The sequence below is a fragment of the Corvus brachyrhynchos genome, unplaced genomic scaffold (assembly GCF_000691975.1).
Source record: "Corvus brachyrhynchos isolate BGI_N302 unplaced genomic scaffold, ASM69197v1 scaffold43, whole genome shotgun sequence".
Lineage (NCBI taxonomy): Eukaryota > Metazoa > Chordata > Aves > Passeriformes > Corvidae > Corvus > Corvus brachyrhynchos.
The window spans coordinates 4208943-4230753 of NW_008237353.1; the positions used below are offsets into that span (position 1 = coordinate 4208943).

The 21811-nt window shown below is 38.0% G+C and overlaps 1 protein-coding gene across 4 annotated transcripts in view; it reads left to right on the plus strand.

Annotated features, from left to right (window-relative positions):
- The window catches only part of CDKAL1 (CDK5 regulatory subunit associated protein 1 like 1), a 389233-nt gene that overhangs the window by 151824 nt on the left and 215598 nt on the right, over positions 1-21811 (plus strand). For all 4 annotated transcript variants that reach the window (XM_017730699.1, XM_008630909.2, XM_017730700.1 and 1 more), the window contains one exon: positions 21424-21527. In XM_017730699.1, the coding sequence (XP_017586188.1) occupies positions 21424-21527 (104 nt within the window). The remainder of the gene's footprint in view (positions 1-21423; positions 21528-21811) is intronic.

The window sequence follows — 21811 nt, forward strand, 5'->3', positions numbered from 1 at the left end:
AGACAGGTCATTTAAGAAAGCAGGAAAGAAAGTAAGTGGATTGGGTCAGGAAAGGACCATTTCCTCCCTCTTGAGCAGCTTGATTTCTGTCTTCTGCAGCTCATTTTGTGGGGTGGACTTGCACCTCCTTCAGTGCTGAAACCTCCGTCTGCTGGTGCAACTTGCAGGGGTTAATTGTTTGTGGAAACCAACAGCTGAGGGCAGAAGGAGGAGGTACCCCTTTCTCTCTCTTGGTGGAGGTAGTTGTAGTCCATTTCATTCCACAGAATTATCAGGCCTAGTCAGCTCTGTGTGACTGTCTGGACTTTAGTATGATAAATTCCCTTCTGCTGCTGGGAAGGTGGAAGCTGTTGATATCTTCACTTTCTCCTCCTGTTGCCCATGGTATTTCTGCCATTTGTGTTGTTGATCTGTATTATACAAAACTGCTTTGATGAATAGTGAATATGATGTAGATGTTTTGCAGATCCCTCTAGAGTAAATGTCTGCTACCATGCTAACCTGAAAGGAAGATGGTCTTGAACTCAAGATGATCCCTCACAGAAAGAAATATGTTTATACAAAAAAAGTGTATTGCATACCTGTATTAAATATATAATTAGGATAGAAACATTTCACTAAGTATTTGCCTGTAAGAAACAATTTTTTCTCTTATGCTTTAAGACTTGTTTTTGAGCTTTGTACATACCTTCGTGATTTCTGCCACCATTACTCTCTCTACAATTCAACTTCTTTTTCATTTTTAGAGTCTTCACTGCTTGAACTCACTTCTTTGAATTTCAGTTCTATCCCTGGGACTTCAAGTTCAGAACTTGTGAAATCCCTTAGCTATAGGATCTGAATTTCTCTGATGTCATGCTGTCTTTTTCAATGACAAAGTAATCCTGAACTGGGCTTCTTTACTTTCCCTGTACCAATTAGAGCATGAGCCTCTGCCAAGAGTAATTTCGAGAGAAAAAAAAATTACAGAGTTCAAAGAGTCTTTAAAGGACTTTTCTCATTAGTACATCAAATACCTGCAGCTGTGACATCATTTGTGGTATGGCTTGAAAACTTGTATTCCTTTCTCAGATTGTATTTCTCATTGCTATTATTTAATGCTGTTAGAATGGCTCTAGGAGAAGCACGTGTTCAATGAACAGCAGGCATCTTGTCCTATTCCAAGAAATGCTTGGCCAATCCTTCATTAAGTTTGCTGACATATGACACCTAAGAATTATTCCTGTAAATATTTGTTTCTTTGACTTTATTCTGCTATTCAGAATGCCATACACTGGAAATTTCATACTATATTCTAATACTGCCAGTTGTAACGTAACACATATTTTTAATTTCCCTGTTGTTATGATGATGGCTTTTGTGCCTGTTGCTTCAATGGTGCTATTTGATTATGTCAGAGTAAACTGACACCTAAATCTGCATTGTCCGCTTGGCTCTTCTCATAATTCTGTCATCTGCAGTTCTCATTCAGTGAGGTTTTTCAGTGGAGTCAGATGGTACAAGTTGGTAAAGTTCTTTGCCATAGGCAAAAATCATTATGGCACATTGTTTGTGCACACTGAGCACTACTGGCCTGGAAATCTTGCTGTGCAGTTTTTGTGTTCATGCTACTTTGTGAGCTCTCAATTTTTGAGAAATGCTGTTTAAGTACATGTAAATTCTACAGCTTTTTTTTCTGGGTCATGAAAACTTCCTCTTTCAAGTCTGCTGAATTACTTCTGCATGATGTTAGAAGAAAATAGTTTGATTGTTTCCGTTTTTGCACATTTGCCTCCCTTAGGTTATTTCCTTCCAGCTTCACAAATTTGAACTTTGTCTGCATAGTGGCACCATAAGTTTAAAATTTGCATCCGACCTTCTCCTTATACATTTTGATACAATTCCTTTTGCTCTTGTACATCTCATCTTGAGAAAATTTGCTATTTCGCAGTTCATTTACAAGACTTAGTAACACTCATAAAACTTGCCAGAAATCACTGTGCAATTCTCTAAACTCTAGTATACCACACAACTTGCAAGTCAGTGAGAAAAACAGCAGTAATCACATGCTCCAACTGCGTCATCTCGTTAAAACTTTGGGCAGCTCCAGGCATACTTGTGCTCCTCCGTCACTAGGTGGCTTCCCACACTGCGTAGTTCTGTGACTCTCTTAACCCAAGAGGAAGATCACCAGAATTTAACACAATCGCCAGTTTTCAACTTAAACTACTTGGGGGAAAGGCTAGGAGTGGGGGGGAACCAAGCTTGATTTTGCTTTGTGTAGCTGTGATATGTAGTTTCCTGCACTTCAGCTCATTCCTTTCAGTGCCACATTCCTGATTATTTTGAAGGCTGATTCAGAAGATGAGACAGCTTTAACATCCTGGAACCTGATTACAGGTTAGCACAGAGTACCGTAAGGCGACTTCCTGCCTCCTCTTTGGCAAGTGCTTACTTGCAGAAGTGGTTTTGGATCACACAACAAGCAGCTTTTTGTAGTCTGTCTGAGAAGAGATGGTTTTGAAGTTGTTTGCAATTTCATATAGCCGTAATTCTGACATCAGTATGCTCTCTGAGGTTGGAGATAAATTCCCCCCTGTTGAGCAGAGCATTCATCTGCGTCCCTTCTCTTAACGCCCACATATGTATTTCCTAAGGGAAATCTGGACAAAATACTGAGAAACATTTTATTCATTTCTCAGATTACAGTAAAGACTGAGAAATAAGCTCATGTGTCAAACTTACAATTGATATTGTGTTGCCTTTAGTTGCAACTTTTCACATAAAAACCCCCAAACTAGAAAAACAAGACAAGCACTAGAGAATCCATTGTTTTTCAAACATAATGTGTCACTGAATGTTGGTATGAGAAATGCCTGGGCTTTTATGTACTCATAGTTCTGGGTGGTTTAGTGGCCTGTTTAAAGTATTATACAACCTAAGTGTTTAAAGCTAAGTGCCCATGCCTTTACTGCTCATCAGCAGAATCAGGTAACTTTCAGTTGCTTAATAATAAGACCAACTTACTTTGCTGGCATCAGTATGACTTCTTAAATGCCACCAAAAATGAAAACATCTTGTCAAAGGGTCTGACTGAAGTGTCTCTTGTGCCCTTTCAGGTCAAGGTGGAATTTTTTTTGGAGACCAGACTGGGAAATGTGTTAAGGGAGGTATAAAAATAAGAATCAGATTTGGGAAATGTCTTGTGCTTGAATTTGTTCTTAGACTTGACCTAGAGAGAATTTTAATGGAAAAAGAGTTTTCCATGAACAAGATGTATGGGCTTAAAAAAAAAATATATATTTTGCATTACCTATCAAGTACACAAAGGCATGTGTTTATGATAATCTCATTGACATGTATGAATCTGTAAGATTTGAAAATAGGGAGGAATAAGGCATTTAAACTGTGATCATCAGTATGGAACATAAGAGCAAAATCACTGAAGAAAAGGTACTTTTAAAAAAATCCAAGCAAATAATAAATGAAAAGTTAAATACTAAGGTTGTGCTTGGAAGATAATAGGTGGCATAAAATCCAATGTATTATGTTCCAAGATTATTCATATTATTTCAAATGTTTTTTATGGGATAGTATCTTTCTTTATATGGCTTATTTATATGGGGGAAAAAAACAAACAACACTTTAATTCTGATATTTGTGCTGAAGTTCAAATAAGCTGTGACTTTTTAACCTGTTAGCATACAAGACCCTTACTTTTTAGATAATTTACATAATCTCTGTTATTTCTTTATCTGTTAATGTTATTGAAGAGTCTCAAAGTTTGCGTATTTTCTGTATTATTATTCTTGACTGTCATTCTTGAAAAAGATCAAATTCCTGACCGCAAAAACAAGTTACACTGAATTGAGTAATAGTTTTATTTGTGTTTCAGATACTAAAAAAAAATAAGATGCTTAGATCAGATGTCTGTGTTCCTCCTCCTTTTGGTTGTACTACGAGATGCATGTTAGAAGAGTTAGTGTTTACACCAAGAATAAATAAGTTTAAAAGAGGCACTTGAAGGGTCCCCTATCCTCTGTGCAATTTAGGCAATACATGGTAAATTTTTGTGGATACACAAAAACTTTTTCCAACAGGGAGTCTTAACAAAAACCTGTTAAAATATTTGCTTTAAATTGTCTTTTGACTAGTTGTTTTAGTTTTTCTTTCCACTGTACCAAATAAATCGTATCTAATAAAGCATGTGGTTTTTTACTAACTATCTGCTAGTACAAATGAGATTGAATTCTGAGTTTCAGGTCCCTTCAGGATCATGTATGTCTGGGCAAGTTTCTGCTTTAGAAACTGAGAGTACTCAGCAGATCACAAAAAATTCTGAGGTGTTTCTGGACTCCTTTGCTGCAGAGCTCTGTGCAGCAGTACTCCACTAAATGGGGGGACTTGCAAAGTCAGGGCACACAAAAGGTAATTACTTTCTCTGTCAACTGGATACCAATTATGGGAGGGTATGGAAAACCATGTCTGTTTTGGGTTTTTACCTGGAAGATATTTGGGTTTTTTCAAGTAGAGAAATACAAACATGGAAGTGAAGATTTGCGATGGGTCTGGAGTTGGTTCCACTCCAACTATTAATAGTTGTGTTTGGGATTAACTGAACTGGATAATTCCCTGACTAGAGAAGATCTTTCACATGTTCCCTCTCTATTTACAGAGATCACCCATTAGTTCCCTTGTTGAAGTTGTCATCCTTGTTTTCCTTAAGACCAGGCTCAATTGAGAGGAAGAAAAAAGGTGGTAAAATAAGATCTTAGATCCATATTTAGACTATAACAAAAGGTAGTTGTATAACTTCTTTCAGCGTGCTAGTTCTGCTGAGGAATGTGGAGTGAGGCTTGTACAAGTGTTCTGTATTGCCTTCTGCTCTGATGTATAGCAGGATGTACAGAAGGCTTCAGTCAAGTGCTCACCAACTACTGTGTCTAGAAAATTAAGGTCAGATGTTTCTCTCTATCCCTGTGAAGTGTATTGGTAGATAAAACTCCCCAAAGTAAAAGTTTACATCAGTATGTCAGGTGTTCGATGGAACTCCTGACTCGCGTTTGCATAAACCATCTTTCCGAACATGAAAAGTCCATATGGAATGAGCCTAAATTTGACAGTTATAGTCAGCAGTGTAGCATTAAGTAATGCATATCATCATGTGAAGGAGACAGGTCTTTAGACCACTGTATCTGTTCTTTTTCCTCTGGCTTATTTACATCTTCAGGGACTCATCTTGTCCTGTATAGCAAGAATGTGAATCCAAAAGAAATAGTCCCGGCATGATGAAAGTGGAACTTCGTGTGTGATTCGCGTTAACGTCCTTTCTTGCAGACACAACTGCAAGTCTGAAAGCTGGTGCTTTCCTGTTTGCATATCATTCCCAAGGAGTCAAGAAACCAGACTGCCTGTTGGTGGGATTGTGTTAGTGTTACTTAAAACAGGCTTTAATCCTTACAAATGGAGTTCAGTTGTCTGACTTATTTGAGGCAGAGAGAAATTTTCTCTGATGTTGCCATATTTGGTTTTGACTTCACGATAAAGGATGGTTGCTCTTGGAGGGGTGGTGGTAAATGAAAATTCAGTTTTTTAATTTTCTACTTCTTTTGATGATTAATTGTAATGATTTATTCCTCTTTTCAGAATTACTGTTGGTTGCCCATTTTTAGGAAAATTCTTAGTCTCTACATCAGGAGTGGTTGGGGACTCTTAAGTCTTTACTCTGTATCTTGAATACACTAAATGAAAGTGGAGAAAGAAGCCTAAAAGAATGTGTTGTGCTACTAAGAATGTGGTTAACAGCTTTGCTCCTGAAACTTAATATCACCACTGACACCATGATATATGTTTAGGTAAAACACAAAACTAACTGTGAGGTTAGGCCTAAAATACGAAACTCTGTGCCATACATCTCCTTACCTTCAGTTCAGAATGGGCAAACCACATTTTTAAGTTTTGTTTTCACAAAAAAAAGTGCATGATAAACATGAGCCAGCAAAGGCAGCCGACAGCCTCCTGGGCTTCACTCTGCAGAGTGTTTCCAGAGCGTGGGAGGAGATGATCCTTCTGCTCTGCCCAGCCCTGGTGGGACACACCTGGAGTACTGGGTCAAGGTCGGGGCTCTCTGATACGAGAGAGATAGAGAGACACCAGAGCAGGCTCAGTGAAAGGGCTGTGAAGGTCATCTTTTCAGTGTGTGCCTAATGAGGACAAGGCCAGGCTGCTCTTAGTAGTCTCCAGGGCCAGACCAAGAAGTAGTGGGCACAAATTGAAATACAAGAAATTTTATCTAAATGTAAGAAAAATCTTCTTTTACTGTGGAGGTGATTGAACGCTGGCAGAGGTTGCCCAGAACTTGTGGAGTGTCCATCTTTAGTGGTAGTCAAAAGCCATCTGGACCTGCTCTAGTTGCTCCTGCTTGGAGCAGTGAGGGCTTGCACTAGATGATCTCCAGAGGTCCCTTCCTACCTCAACCACTCTGTGATTCTGTGATATCTTAAATAAATATAAACAGCAACAGAAAAACTCACAAGGATTTAGATACAAACACTGTGGACAATAATGGACTTGCTTGATGCTGGTGGAGACCCTTACTCCAGAGGTAAATGTTGTGGTTTCACACTTCAGAAAGTAATACCCTAAAGTAAGGATTTCTTGTCCCATGCAGAATGTGTCCTCATTTCCTGACTTAAAAGAATTTCCTGTGCAATCCTGTAGGCCTGGTCAGCCTCAGGAAAGAGGAACTCTTTATTTCCAAATTCCTTGCCTGCTAGGCAGAGTGAAATATTCCCACTGGAAATATATACCCCAAGCTTCTGTCTCTGTAACTTAACATGTTGAATTTCATCAGCTCGATTTACAAGAAGAGCTCAATGCTTTTTAAAGAAAAAATATATTTTCTGACTTTGTCCTTCAAAACATATGTTTTTATTTTTCTATGTAGAATTTTGGTTTTCGGGTTTATTTTCAACACACTGGATGAGATAGAAGGTTTTAGCTTTTCCTTTTTTTAGGAGTTTTGTTGATGTCTGTGTGGACTTTGTGAAAAGGAGCTATTAAAAAAAAGGTCAAGTACAAAACTGTCACTCATCACATGCTTATCTAGCTTATTTTTAAACTAATACACAAGTGTCTAAGTATCACATGGTCTTTCTTGCATTGCAAACTGGTGCCAGTCCTGGTGTCTTTTTTGTTTTTAAGAGATAAATGTCTAGTGGCTTTTGTTTTCAGGGACTATGTTTGTGAGTCACGTATGTCTTATAATGTTGCTTTGCTTCTGAAGTTTAATCGTTTTGCAGAAGGTAGAACAGAGTCTCCACATTTTAACTTGGTATTAGGCTGAAAACTGCAGCTGGGGAATGTTTACTGAAGGGTTTGTTTAGTCATTCACATTCCTCTGTTCTAACAGTTTGGTTTAGATCATTTGTTAAAGAGCTTAAAGAAGAACTCCCTTTACTATTGGTGCAGACCTTTTCTTTTCTGCAAGTTAGGGGTTTTGGTTGATTTTTTAAAATTTAGTTTTCCTTCCCAAAACTATCTATCAGTTACTTTTTAAAATTGCAAGTATGGGTAAAATAGTATAGTGATGTATAATTAGTCAAATACATATTTGACATACATTGAACTTCTGTCTTTTGCTTTAGGTATATTATAATTCTTCAGTAAAATAGAGTTTAATAACTTTTGAGATACTGTTTTTAATTTACCATTAAAGGACAATTTTCTGCAACAGAGAGAAAATATTAGTAGAGGTTAAACTATTTATGTAAGTATCAACATCTTTAGGAAAGCTCAGCTTGTGTGTTCACCAAGCACACTATAAGCATGTAAATAACCTTTGATTCCAACTAAAGGGTTAAAGTGATGTCTTCTCTAGGCTTGGCCATTTTGCTTGAACAGAAGGAGTAAGATAATGTTGTGCTTGTTGGCTTGTGTCTGTAGTCCGTAGGTTTGCAAGGACATCCTGCTGTATCTGCAGCTGGTCTCAGAAGTGTTTCCTAGATGTGTAAAACCCTAATCCAGCAATTTTTTTGTGGAAACAGGCAACATACTCCAAGTTTTGAGATATGTGTATGTGAAATCACCAAACCAGCTTGATTGTTATAGGTTCCTTTCTCCTGTAAATGTTTCATGTACACACTCTGTATACAACCCCTGCCTCTGTGCTGAAAGTCAAGCTGCTGCAGACACTTTATAACCAGCTAATACATAACACAGGCATTCTTTGTGGTTCAGACAGCTGCTGAACTTACTGTAGAGACTATAGTGGGAATTTTCATCATTAAACTTGAATTAGGGCCTTCCTATACTGCTGGTTCATTCCAGCAGCTTATGTATTTTGAGTGTTGTTTCTTTCAGTGGAAGTGAGGAGGCACAGTTTGTAGGGTTAAAGTCAAGTCTAGGAGTGAAGTAATTTCTCTTAATAGAAAAAGTCAGTTAAACAAAACAGAAAGTTACAATTACAGGATGGTTTGAGTTGGAAGGGACCTTAAGGACTGCCTCCTTCCAACCCTGCTGCCATCCTCAGGGACACCTTCCATTAGACCAGGTTGCTCAAAGGCCCATCCAACCTGGTCTTGAACACCCCAGGGTATGGGGCATCCAGAACTTCCCTGGGCAGCTTGTTCCAGTGCACCACCACCCTCACAGTAAAGAATTTCATGCTCGTATCTAACCTAAAACCCACTTTCTTTCGGTTTGATTTATGCATATTCTTTTAAATGGCATTTACTGTTAGTTAGGTCTCAAAGGTAATATTGCTCTACCTATATCCACTTAAAATTCTGGTCTCTGCTGTCCTCCTACTCTTCTTTCTTAGGAGTTTAGGATTTATGATATGTCTTATGTCTATGTGGAACATTTTATGAATGTTGTTGAATATTGCATGCTGAATTATTATGCAAACAATATGTGGAGAAAAGTAAAGTTCCCTTTTGAAGTGAAATTATGAGAGTAATACTATAAATACTTAGTAAATACAGTGGCTTTTTTATTCTAGTCTAGAGGAGCTGAATGGCTTTATTTTCCAAAGGGATGAATGCTCCTCTGTGAAGCAAAACTATCTCCATCAAGTCTTGTGAGACTGGAAAGTTTGATTCTATAGTTTGCATAAACTGCCTTAGACATGAGCACCCACAACATCTTACTGCACATCTGCTCATTGGGGGGGCTTTTCTTTGTTGTTTATACAATACATTCAGGTCTATCCCCCTGCCCCCCATCCTTTTCTTTTACATGTGATAAAGTTGTGTTTGCAGAAGAAAGTTTAGGATTTTAGTATGAATTCAAGTTAAGTGAATTCAGAAGTTTAAATATGGCCATATGTAACTCATAACAAAACTGATAAATTTAACCTTTTGTTTTGTTTTTTGGTAAGATTTCTTTACATTTTGGGTTGATTTGAACATTTCAAAGGAATATGGAGAAGCACAAATATACTTCTCCATTCAGGGAACTAAATTATGGGCACATTTCTGCTCACACTCATACGTGTGGACACACACATAAACCTGGAGCAGAGAAAGTCCTTGGTCTCTGGAAAGGAGTAGTGTTCTTGTTAGGTTCCAGGGCCTTAAAGAGATGAGATCAGCTGTGGTGCAGCTTGTTCCAGTACTTGACTGCTGTCATTGTAAAATACTTTCTTCGGTCTAATGGTGTTTTCCTGTTTTACAACTTGTGTCCATTACTTCTCATTCTGAGTCCTTGAACCTCCAACAACAGCCTGGCTGTGCCTTCATTGTATGCTCCCATCAACTGTTTGTAGACAGTGGTAAGAGCTTCTTATCCCAACAAGGAACAAGCCAGTTTTCTTCACGAGGTTCCTGTTAGCCTGTTTCTCCAGGCTGTTAATGTCCCTCTGAATAGGAAACCTGCCTTCCAGCATGTGAAGTGTTCCCCCCCACCTCCACCTTTGGATTTGTTGCAAATATGTAACATCCCTTCACCTATGTTGCTAATAAAGTTGGGAAAATGGAGTGTCCCCAGCATCAGTCAGTCCCTGAAGAACACCAGTAGTAAGTAACCAGCCACCAGTTAGTCTTTGCCACTGCTCACCATATCCCAGCAGTCCAGCCCATTTTTAACCCACCTTGTTGAACACTTATTCAATCCATATCACAGAAGTTTGACTTTACATATTCTAGAGGAGCCTTGCAAGTCAAAAATAATAAAAAAATCAAGACATACGACATCCCCAGTCTTCCCCATCCCACAGGGTCAGTCGCCTCTGTAGAATGCAAGGTCAGTTCATGTCTTCCTTCAGACATGAACTCCTTCAGCCTCTCAAGGAAAATGTCAATTTAACCCATGTCTATAAAAGCACATAAACATCTTGTAGTATGATGTCATCAACCGTATTTGTGAAAGCATTCATGCAGGAAAGTAACTGGCTTGTGTTCTTTGGTACATCGGCTTGTTGGGTCTGTTCAACAGCCCACAGGCACATCATGCAAAACCCCCCATCATCCAAAAGGCTGGGCCTTTTTAAGAACTTTGTTGAAGCTGAAAAAATAGTTCAAGTCAGCCATTTCAAAGATAATGTTCTAGCCAGATGGAGATGTGGAAATATGCAAAAAGCTTTCATTTGAGTATCGACTAAGGCCTGTAAACAACTGAATTGCTGAGCTACTTTGTGTTTTGTCTGTCCATTCCTTTTCATTGTGAAGTCTTGCTTTGGATGACTAGAGCTGCCTCTTGTGTATTTTCCAGCCTGTAATGTCTAGAAGGCTGTTTAGATCCTGAATCCCCAAGAGGTTCTGTGGCCTGTTTTTAATGCTCTGATTTATGCATTAAGTGCTTTAGTCATAGCCTTTCAGATTTTCTTTTAAAGGACTGACCATAACTATCTGAGTTGCAATGGAGGTGACAAGGCAAAAAAAAATATCATCATCTTAAGTCTAAAGCTAGTTGTCCATTTTAGTGCTTTACAAAAAAAAAAAAAAAAGCTGGAAAATTATGGTTTCTGTCAGAGCTGGCAGCAGTTGAACTGGAAAAGTTTCAGGCTCACCACAGACTTGAGTAGTTAAAGAGGAAATCAAAGCACACAAACACTGGCCAACTAGCTTGGAAGGATGTCAGACCATTCCAGTCACTGGGACACGAGCACACTGCAGGAGAGTTACAAGCATAGAGGTCACCAAATGCAAGACAAGAGGAAAAAGTTAAGAAGATGGCAGGAGAAAAAAAATCTGTAAAGTAGAATAAAAGATCTGAGGAATCATTAGAACAGGAGTATTTTAGAGAAGTAAAGGAGATGGAGAAGTTGATGATCATTAGTAATGAAAAACTACTGTTTCCTGTTTTTCTGCACTGTTGTTAGTTTTAAATTCTGCAAAACATAGTTAAATACATTCACTGACATAATGAATAACATAATAATCAAATACATTAAAAACAATAACATTACAAAATAATGGAAATAAAATATTTCATAACTGTCTGTTTTCCTATTTATTCAATAGTGAGTACCTTAATTTGCATTTCCTTTAAGAGGTGCATGCGCAGTAAGGAAGTTATGTCCGTGGTCTGACTGACTCAGCTCTATAACTGTGCAAAAAGGGGATTAATTTGCTTTTGAAAATCCATTTGGAGACTCTTCAAGGCAAATATAAGGGCCCTGGTTTAAATTTCTATTTTTAAAAGAAATCAGTCCATGGGTCTTATGAGAATAACTGTTTAAATCAGTCCATTAAATTGCTTGGAAAATCTGAGGGGTAGGATTGGGCAATTAGTGTTGAAATGTGTGGTCTTCTTTTCATATTACATTGACAAAGTAATACATAGGGAAGAGTATATATTTGAAACATGTATGTATCTACTGCTGACAACCAACTTTATTTTCCAGCACGACTAACAACTTTATTGCAAGAGAGAAATGACATTTAGGAGCAACAGCATAGTATTAATTGCAGATAATGCTGAAATCCTTGTCCACATTGCAGCTTCTAACATTCCTACTGCTACCACAACCAGTAGGACATTTTGGGGCAGAAAGCTTTGTGTTGATGCAATCACTGGGAAGGGATTCTTTCTAGATTATAAGTGGTGAGTTTGTTTTTATTATGCAGTTATTTCCATTATTTTACCCAGACAATTCAGATCCACTTTCCCACAGACATTTTACAAATGCTTTTTTGGAAATTGGTCTGATGGCAATCTTAGATAAAGTCTAAATTAAGCCTGGTAGTTTTAGTGCTGCTGAAATGTAACATTTTTTTTCCCCCCCAGGATGTTTTGACCAGTACAAAAACAATACCTTTTATCCCAAGAATCTGTGTGGTACCTGCTGTATGTTACAGAATTAACTGCAGCCTAATGTTTCCTGAGAGATTTCACCACTCTAAAAGGGTCTGTCCCAAAAGCCACTCAGGAAGTAAAAACAATAGCTCTTATCACAGGCAGTGGTCTACTTTTCAACCATGTTTTCTGTGGGGCTGATTCAGGAGCTGCTAATGTTGTGAAGATGTATGGTAAATGAAGGGGATTGCTTATAGAAGGACACTTGACTCCCTTTACCCTTTTTCCAGTCATGCAGATCTGCTGAGATGCTTCATTCCTGAAACACAACCTTAAATGTGCTCATTACACACACCTGTACCCCTAAAAATCACAATTTTAATCTATAGTATTTCATTAAAAATGTTGAAAGCTCAATTTTTAAAAGCTTTTGAAATTGTTCATTCCTCACCCAGTTACGTTTTGGAGCACATTCTGTGTCAGTTTTGCTAAGTCATCCGCCCCTCAGTAGAAAATACTTCAAATACAGCTGTACTATTTGTTGCTTTAAATACTAAGGCAGTTGTCAAGTCACAGCCCTCTGAAACTTTATAAATTAAAGCAAGTCTCCAAGAATCCTGTCCTCAGAGGTTGTTTTCCAATCACTGCTGTTCATTAGGAGGGATCTGAGAGCAACAGTTTCTTATGCATGCTGATAAAGTGATGTTGGGCTGTTCTGCCACTGCGTCTCTGGGATTAGCTGTGAACAGATTTCTAAGAATTTTCTTTTATCTGAGATTTTTCTGCCATAGCTCTTCATTTCTCCCCCCTTCATTACTACTATTTGACTGAGACCAGGAGTCATCATCTTCTAAATATTGTTGCTGTTTATGAAGTGCTGAAAGAATTGATGACTTGTATTTACAATGCCATGGCATTTACTGCTCCATGCAACCACAGAACCTAATTTATCTACCTGTGCTATTTTGGCTGAGTTGCTTTCTTGATATTAATGCCTGTCATGATCTGCCCCCAAATCAGAGTTCTACGTAGCCAAGCAGCTCTTTGGAAATACTTCTAAAATAAGTTATGTCTCTGTGAATCACAGGGCTGTAGTTTGAATTGTAGAGAAAAAAACCATTGCAGTTTCCAGTAAGCATCAAGCACTATTTTGGGTCAGGATGGGGAGCACAGATACATGCACCTTAGCAATGGGACGTTTTATCTTGTAATATCAATTTAGAATGCCTTAATACATTATTCACTTGCAAAACTGTGTGGCCAGAATAAATAATCAAGAAGTTCTTTAGACAAACACTGAAAAGTGCCATTGATGCACTTGATGTTAAATCATTGGCCTTGAAGTGAGCAAGGTGAATGTAGACGATATAAACTACATGGCTGTGACCTTTGAATCACCTGCACTTGACTGTAGGAATTCAGTTTCAGAAAATGCAAATATTTAAAGTATGAAATTAAATCATATTATGGTTTATCAAACCAATGGAGCTGCCTTCTCTCCAAATTCCTTTTGATTAGCAACTAGTGAGACATTACCAAATAAAACATTGGCTTCAAAGCCAGTAAAAATTTTAGAAAAACAAAATTGTAATGCACTTTCTTGACATTTTGCTGTGTGTGGCATGAGTAGCAGAATTAAAACCAGCATCCCATGGTTGCATCCTACTTTGAGAAAAATGTGTGCAGTCCCATGTGCTGTAAAGCATTGCTTGAAGGGTCATACTATTTTCTGCTAAAACTCTTTCAAAAGACCTTTTAGGCTGGCATTGCATTTTCAGAGGAGAATTTTTATCGCAGCATAGCTCTAAAATACTTGGCTACAAAGATAAGTTCAGACAAGTCCTGTTCTTATCATATCGAAAATGTTGTAACCTCGAGTGCATGTGTGTACCTGTGGCTGGTGTCCAAGCTCAGTCTGAACAAGCTGGGATACCAGAAACAGTATTTCTGTAATAATACAGTTTGCTGCTTAGACCAACTAGCCTTTAAGAGAAATAGCTTGCCACAGTTTCAAAAGTATTTTAAATCCCAAATATTTTTAAAGTGAAAACAACCTCCCATGCCCCAAATATTTGTCAGGAAATTATATTCCCTGTCATTGTGGGTTGAAAAGCTTTATTGTAAAATGTGCAAACTTCAAGCAAAAGAACAGTTCCCTGAAAACAAGTCAGGCCTATTAGGCATGCCCTTTTTTGTTCTTAAATTTTCCTGTGAACTACTTTTTTCTCAGACTTCATAGAGTAGAATGCTAAGAAGTATTATTGGCATTTAATTCTATAAATATAGTATGATATTTAACTGTAAGTACAGTATAGGTGGTGTTGTTAGGTTTTCAAAACTTAGTATTCTAAGCAGAAAAATGTTTGTAGAATTCTACCAGCTTCTGTTTAGTAGCTTATGACCAGTATCCATCTCCTTTTCACCTGCTGGGAGTATGTATTTTGGGTATTTCTTTTGCTCAGTCAAGCTTACAAAGGGAGTTTTCTCTTTATTCACACTACAAAGCATTTTTCTCAAAATTACATTTGATAGAAACTCTGAAAGTATCTTATAAAAGCATAACTCTCTTCTCTAAGCTGTATTTTGAAGCAAGCAAATTATGTTTCCCTTTCAGGAAAACCACAGTTTTAATACAAAATATTCTTGGCCTGGAGCTATTGAGGCCACCTGAGGAAGTTTGATGGTAGATGCAGAGAGATGGTGTGGGAGATAGTGATGAGCAATCTTTCCATGTTTGTACTGATGTAATGTTCCACTGGTGTCCGGGGCACTGAAATACTGGCAGAAATTTATTTATTAATTTTTTTTAATAGGGCAAACTTCATAAAATCTTGAATATGTATAGCTAGTCAGATCTCATAAGGCCAAATATTAGTATTTAGGCTGAATTGTGATTAATGATTTTATGCAAATTTCCAATTTGGTAGACCACCTTGGGAGCAAACAGGAGCTTACTGGATTATTCCAGATTATTCAGGGAACACTTCCCCGAGACTAACCACCTGCAGAGCAGCAGAGATCTTCTATCACATGACACTGTTGCAGCCTTCAGCTCTCCCATCTTGCTCACAGATGTATGGTCTTGATCAGTCACATTCAATTTGAGTGACACGCGCACTAATGGCTCATCACAGTCTGTAATTGAGCTGTTTTCTGATCCTTCAATGAAAGGTATTTTATACTTTTCATATCTGAGGGTGGAATCTCTTGTCTTCACTAAACCTAGTGGCATAAGTCCCGTTAAGAGGAACCAGGATTTTGTTCCTCATGTCTGTTCTCATGCTCATCTGCTGATGAAGTCCACTGATTAGTCCCTCTGAAGGAAAGTCTTTTTTTGTCTGCTGTGTCATAAGCATTCTTACTCATAATTAGTTCCATCTGTAAGGGGTAGCCTTTCATGTTAAGTATGTGTTTTATGAGGAGTATTACTGGTTTGAAAAGGAAGAGTCTGGTTAATATAATGCACACATGAGCACATACTAGCTAAACATTGTGAAGACCACTGTTACCTATGTCTACAAGAAAATTTTAGGCACTTTACCAAAATGTTGATGATACTCAGTTTGGTAGTATGTTTGAAAAATTTTTTAATTAGCCACATGGTAGTAATTTATCTTTGTATAATATTTTATTTTGCTGTGAATATTTCTGTGTATTGGGCACACAGTTGATTAAAGGTTAATAATTCAAAGCAAAAGGTTAATAATTCAAAGTACCTTAATCAATTTAGTATGTTGGAAAACCAGGACTCAGTGGTTTTTGTTCTGGAATCACTGTAAAATTTATCCAAAACATATTGGCAATTACAAACACAATGATCATTAATTATTGTTTTCTACAAAAGTCTGTGATTTCTTTGAGCAAAAAAAGCTTTGACCTATATTAATGCAAACTAACATTGACAAACCAGCTATAAATGCTTGAAGAAGGCTCCCAGTTTAGCGCAAAGCAAATACTCCTTCACAACTACTGGCCTGTTGGCTGTTCAGTCCTATGTATTGGAGCTACAGCTGCAGTAAAGGCTGGATTTTAAGGAGATGTTGGTTTAGGTGGTCCACTTGGTAGTGGAGGCCACTTAGTAAGAGGCAGTGCTCAGATTCTGAGAGTTTCCAAAAGTCTTTTTCCACTTGATTGTCTGTGGTCTGAGTATGTGGCAGCGTGGACATATGAGTAATTTGTTATGCTGGATACTTGGGAGTGGAGGCTGGCATACTAGGGAAGAAACCACTACAGATCCTTGATTATACTTATGGTTAGGTTTAAATTTCTATTTTCAAGAACTGTTAATTCTTTTATCTGTGAAAAGTGGTTAGTTCAGCATTTTTACAAGTAGTTTAAATCTGCATCCTTTCGTTGGTCAGCTGTAGCCCAGAAGATTATTTCCTTTCCGTGTTGGTATTAACAAATACGGTACAAATAGGATATAGAAGTTTTGTGTCTTCTGGTTTCCTTTCCAAAATTGATGCTTTTTTATGTTACATCTAAGTCTATCCTTCTGGTTTTGTTATATAATCTCTTTAAGTACTGAAAAAGGGAAAAACTAAATTATTTAGACATGCCCAATACTTCTTTTTTATAGTAGGAATAAGTTAATTACCACAGCAAAACTTGGAAAAAGTCTGCCTCCAAGTTCCAACTTTCAGCTCCTACCCCAAAATAAATCAACAAATCCCCTGAAGTTGTACTTAAAGACCATAGTAATAAATGTCTTGAAAACAATACCACATAATACTGTGAATATTTGGAAAATAATATAATATTGTGAAAGTATTGAAAAATATTATAATAATACTGTGAATATCTGGAAAATATCTTCCCCTTTTTTATTGGTGCTTCTTTCTCTGCATTTCCATGCTCTCTTTGTGACAGAGTTTACTGAAGTACCATAGAAGAGCTGCTGTTACTGCATTTTTTCAGGTAGCACAGTCTTGTAGGGCAGGAGCTTTGATTGAAGATGTGAAAATTATGCTCAAGGTTTGGAGATTAATAATTTCAGTATTTGGCACTGTTTCATAGTACTTGCCACTTTTAGTGTTTACTATTCTTGCTGTAAAGCTTTTCTAATACTTCAACCCAAATACAGAGCAAAATACATAGTACAGGATGTATATGATTTATGCATTAATTATAAGGAGAAGAGAGAAAGAGGTAACATGGTGTATTTTATAGATGTACTATACATGATAAGGGAAGAGAAAAATTCTATGTAGATAGTATAAATAATCCTTTTTACTGTACATCAATACCAGTTTAGATTTTGGATCTATTTAGATCTATTACACAGGAGGAAGTTTAGAAGTTTGTTTTAAGTAACGTACTAGTATTACAGTTTTTATCAATCTTAGGATGAATTGACACACCTGAAGGTCTACAAAAAGCATTGTTTTCATTCAAGGTTACAGTTCAAGGCAACAAAAAATCTGTGATAAAGTTCTTGTTGAAAGTCTTACACCAAACTTGTAGTAAGCCAGAATTTGCAAATTTAAGGAAATTATAAAAGCTCTTGGTGGGTTTTCTTGCGGTTTTTTTTCCCCAAAATCCAAGCTTATATTTGAGTTCAATAAATTTACTTTATCCCAAGAGAAAAATTTTGATGTGTCCCTTTGTTACTGGTGGCTGACAGAATTCTCTTCTGCGGGTGAAAGAGCCAGTCTTAAAGTAACCCAGTGTTCAAGGCGTAGGATTGTTGCAGTAAAATCTCTTCTTGATGACCTGAGAAGTTTGACAAAATAGTTGGGAATTCTATTTTCTTGGAGAAAACAAAGGTTAGTATAGGACAAAGGTTAGTACATAATATCACAGCTTTTGTGTTTTGGTTCCAAAAGGGCAGACATATTCACTCTGAAACTGATTTTATGTTTCCTTGACTGATCCGTAATGCTTTTTTTTTGTTGTTTAGCTGTGTGGAAAAAGGCTGGTTTAGCTGAATGAATGATGTGGAGGGAGAGGAGTGTGACAGCTGGATGTCTGGATGGGAGCCTGCTTAGAAATGAAGTGTTGGGTTGAATGGAGAGTTGTGCTTTAAAAACAAACTAACAAAAAAGAAAATCAAGAAAAGAATAAAAAGGAGGGAGACATACTTTGTGTAAGGGCAGCACGGAAAAAAAGATGTACCCATGGGCTTTGAGAGAAGGTCATTCATGGCAAACTTTAGATGACAGTGACCTAGAAGAAAAACATTTTAATTTGCTACATAGGCTACACAAAGTATAAACCAATTATCTGCTTACACTTTCTTGATTTCAAGTGCTACCTTTTACACGTGCTTCAGATCCTGTGCAACGAAAGGCTTTTGATTTTTAGAAGAAAGGTGAGATACATCTGATGAATAAGTTGTGTCTGGGTGGCAATGAATCACTTATTTGGTACAGGGTGTAAAGATTCAGGTTTAGGGATTTTTTCTATTTTTAACAGCCAATTGGATATTTTACTGGCAGCCTTTTTCATATACAGTTTTAGTTAATAGAACAGTCTGATTGCTGCTGTTAAGCAATATATTTTAGTTTTCTGATCTGAGGTGTATGCTAAGATCTGATGTTTTGGTCTTGATGCCTGGGGTGGCCACCTAAAAACAGAGACTAGACAAGAATAAGGGTAGGTATTTATTTGAAGGGCCTTCAAGGTACACCCTGGGGAGTTAAAAGGACAGTGGACCCCGAGTCATGAGTTCTTCACACTTCCATAAGTTTGGTTCATTTGCATATCAGAGTTAATTCTCCAATTAAAACTTCAGTTAATGATGTAATTTCACCAAGTTTACCCCCCTTCTTAAGATGTTAGTTTACACATTTTGGGCCTAGGACAGTCTGGGTGTCCTTGGAGAGCAGGCCTGGAGAGGCTTTGTTATGTCTACCTAGCTTGAGAGAGCAGTAGTCAACAGGCTACAAGAAACTTCAGCGTTACACACTAGGCAGTACAGAATTTGAAAAATACAAAAGTTAAAACCTAAGGCATCAGTCTGACAGGCACAGCAAATAAGATGCATATCCAGTCTAGCAGAGAGAGTCACCAACTATCTAGAAATTAAGATTCTGTTGAATGGAGAAGTCTCAGGGCTGAGGGGATGTGCAGTGGCAGGAGGGCACCTGAGCAAATGTTCTGGGCTGTGTTCTGCCCCTCCTGAACTCCCGCTTATGCAAATGAAGCAGAACTAACATGGGAGGGGAGTCTGTGAAGGAAAACCTTTAGAGTTTGCAAAGCAGTAATCACCTAGTCATGGAAATGCCAGACACAGTAATAGAAAACAAGATATATCCAAGTAGTAAACACAGGCTTGTAGCTGGTGACTTCATCGGAACCCACCCAGTGCTATCTTTGCTTTTCAGTATTGTTTTGAAAGTTCTGTGGCATTAGTTCCAGCTATGCTGTAGTTGCAATGCTCGCCTTTTCTGGCACCCAAATGTTTTCACGTCCTGTTTAATACTTTTATTGATGGTCTGGATGGGGATCAAGTGCATCCTCAGAAAGTCTGCAGATGACACTAAATTGGACTGGGGTGTAGATCTGCTGGAGGGTAGGAAGGGTCTGCAGAGGGAGCTGAACAGGCTGGATTGATGGGTCAAGGCCAACAGTATGAATTTCAAAAAGGCCAAATGCTGGGTCCTGCACTTGGATCACAACAACCCCTGGCAGCGCTACAGGCTGGGGGAAGAGTGGACAGAACACTGTCTGGTGGAAAAGCACCTGGGGATGCTGGTTGACAGTGGCTGAACAAGAGCCAGCGTGTGCCCAGGTGGCACATGCTGGCCTGGATGGCATCCTGGCCTGGATCAGCAATAGTGTGGCAGCAGGGTAAGGGCAGTGATTGTCCCCCTGTATTCAGCACTGGTGGGGATTCACCTTGAATCCTGTGTTCAGCTGTGGGCCTCTCACTTCAAGAAGGATATTGAGGTTCTGGAGCATATCCAGAGAAGGGCACTGGAACTGGGGAAGGGTCTGGAGCACAAGTCTGATGAGAAGCAGCTGAGGGAGCTGGGGGGTTTTAGCCTGGAGTAAAGGAGGCTCAGGGGGGACCTTATCATGCTGTACCACTGCCTGAAAGGAGGGTGGTGGCAAGGTGGGAGTCTCTTCTGCCAGGCAACCAGTGACAGGTAAAGAGGAAATGGCCTCAAGCTGTGCCAGGGGAGGTTTAAGTTGGACATCAGGAAAATCTTCTTCACTGAAAAGGCAACCAGGCATTGAAACAGGCTGTCCTGGGAAGTGGTAAAGTCACAATTCTTGGAAGTGTTCAAGAAATGACTGAACAGGGCACTTAGCGCTGTGGTTTATTTGATGCAGTGGTGATTGGTCAAACGTTGGACTTGATGATCTTGGATGTCTTTTCCAGCCTTAAAAATTCTGTGACTTTTTTGAAGTTGTGGCCTTTTTGTTGTGAAAATGGACAGAATTTATGGTATTCTAGCTAGCATGAACAATAGAAATATTTATAATCATTTTTTTGGGGTCTGTGGGATTTTTAGAGCTTATGTTTAAATGCTTTATCCTATAAAAAGCTGGAGCTTAAAGAAGGGGAGAAAGGAAAAAAAGCACAGCACGCTTACAATGAGAGGTAGTTTTTGTTTGTTTTGTCTCTCCATCCTTGTACTCTCAATTAGTCTGCCTTTAGTATACTGGCAGATAAATTAAAAGCAATCACATTATTCCTTCATTTTCTTGTAGGAGTTTTCATTAGTTCCCCAATCTTTTGTGCCAAACTGTCTTTCTGGTTGGTGATTCTGTCTTCATTATGTTATTTGTTCTATTTATTCAAGCCAAAGGAAAGTTGGAAAAATTAACTGAAATGTCTTTTCATGTATACACACTTTTAAAAATCTACTTTCAGCCTCTCAGGACTTTTTTCCTGTATTTTCTTGTTCAGATTGGATTTTTTATGTAATAGAGGGATCAGAAACCTGGAGATTCATCTTTAGTAATGAACAGTGATTAACCCTACTATACCTTTCTAAAAAGTATTTAAATTCCCACTGTTGGGTTTTGTATGTGGTTCCCACTGATTGTTTTTCAACCTTTCATATAGATGCAAAAGATACTCTAACAAGTTAGGGCAGCAAAATGTTTTTCAAACTATTCCATTGATTTAAAAACAGAATACTACTATTTTCTGGTCATAGATATAAAAACTCATCTTTCCAGGCATACTTAATAAATGTAACTGTGCATATAAAGACTGTCCTGGCTAGTTACTGAGCATTTTCATTTTCTGAACAGGTGTCTCAATGCATGTACCTACTGTAAAACTAAGCATGCCAGAGGAGATCTAGCAAGTTATCCAATTGAAGAACTGGTGGACAGAGCCAAACAGTCTTTTCAAGGTAAGGAGTTTCATCCCTACGATAAAAGTGAGCCCCTGAAGTGTATCTGGGCTTACCTTCACACATAATGATTGGGATGCAATGTAGCTCTCATGTTATTAATAGTCATAGCTGTGTCTTGTGGTGCCTTTGTGGTAGAAAGCTATGCCTTTGTTACAGTGTGCACCACTATTTGCAAAATGGAGTATTTTATTTTGATTTTAGGATTGTTCAAATGAAGTTCTATGCATACATTTTTTTGAGATGATGTGGAAATGGGAAAATTCAGTCATTTTACTCTATCT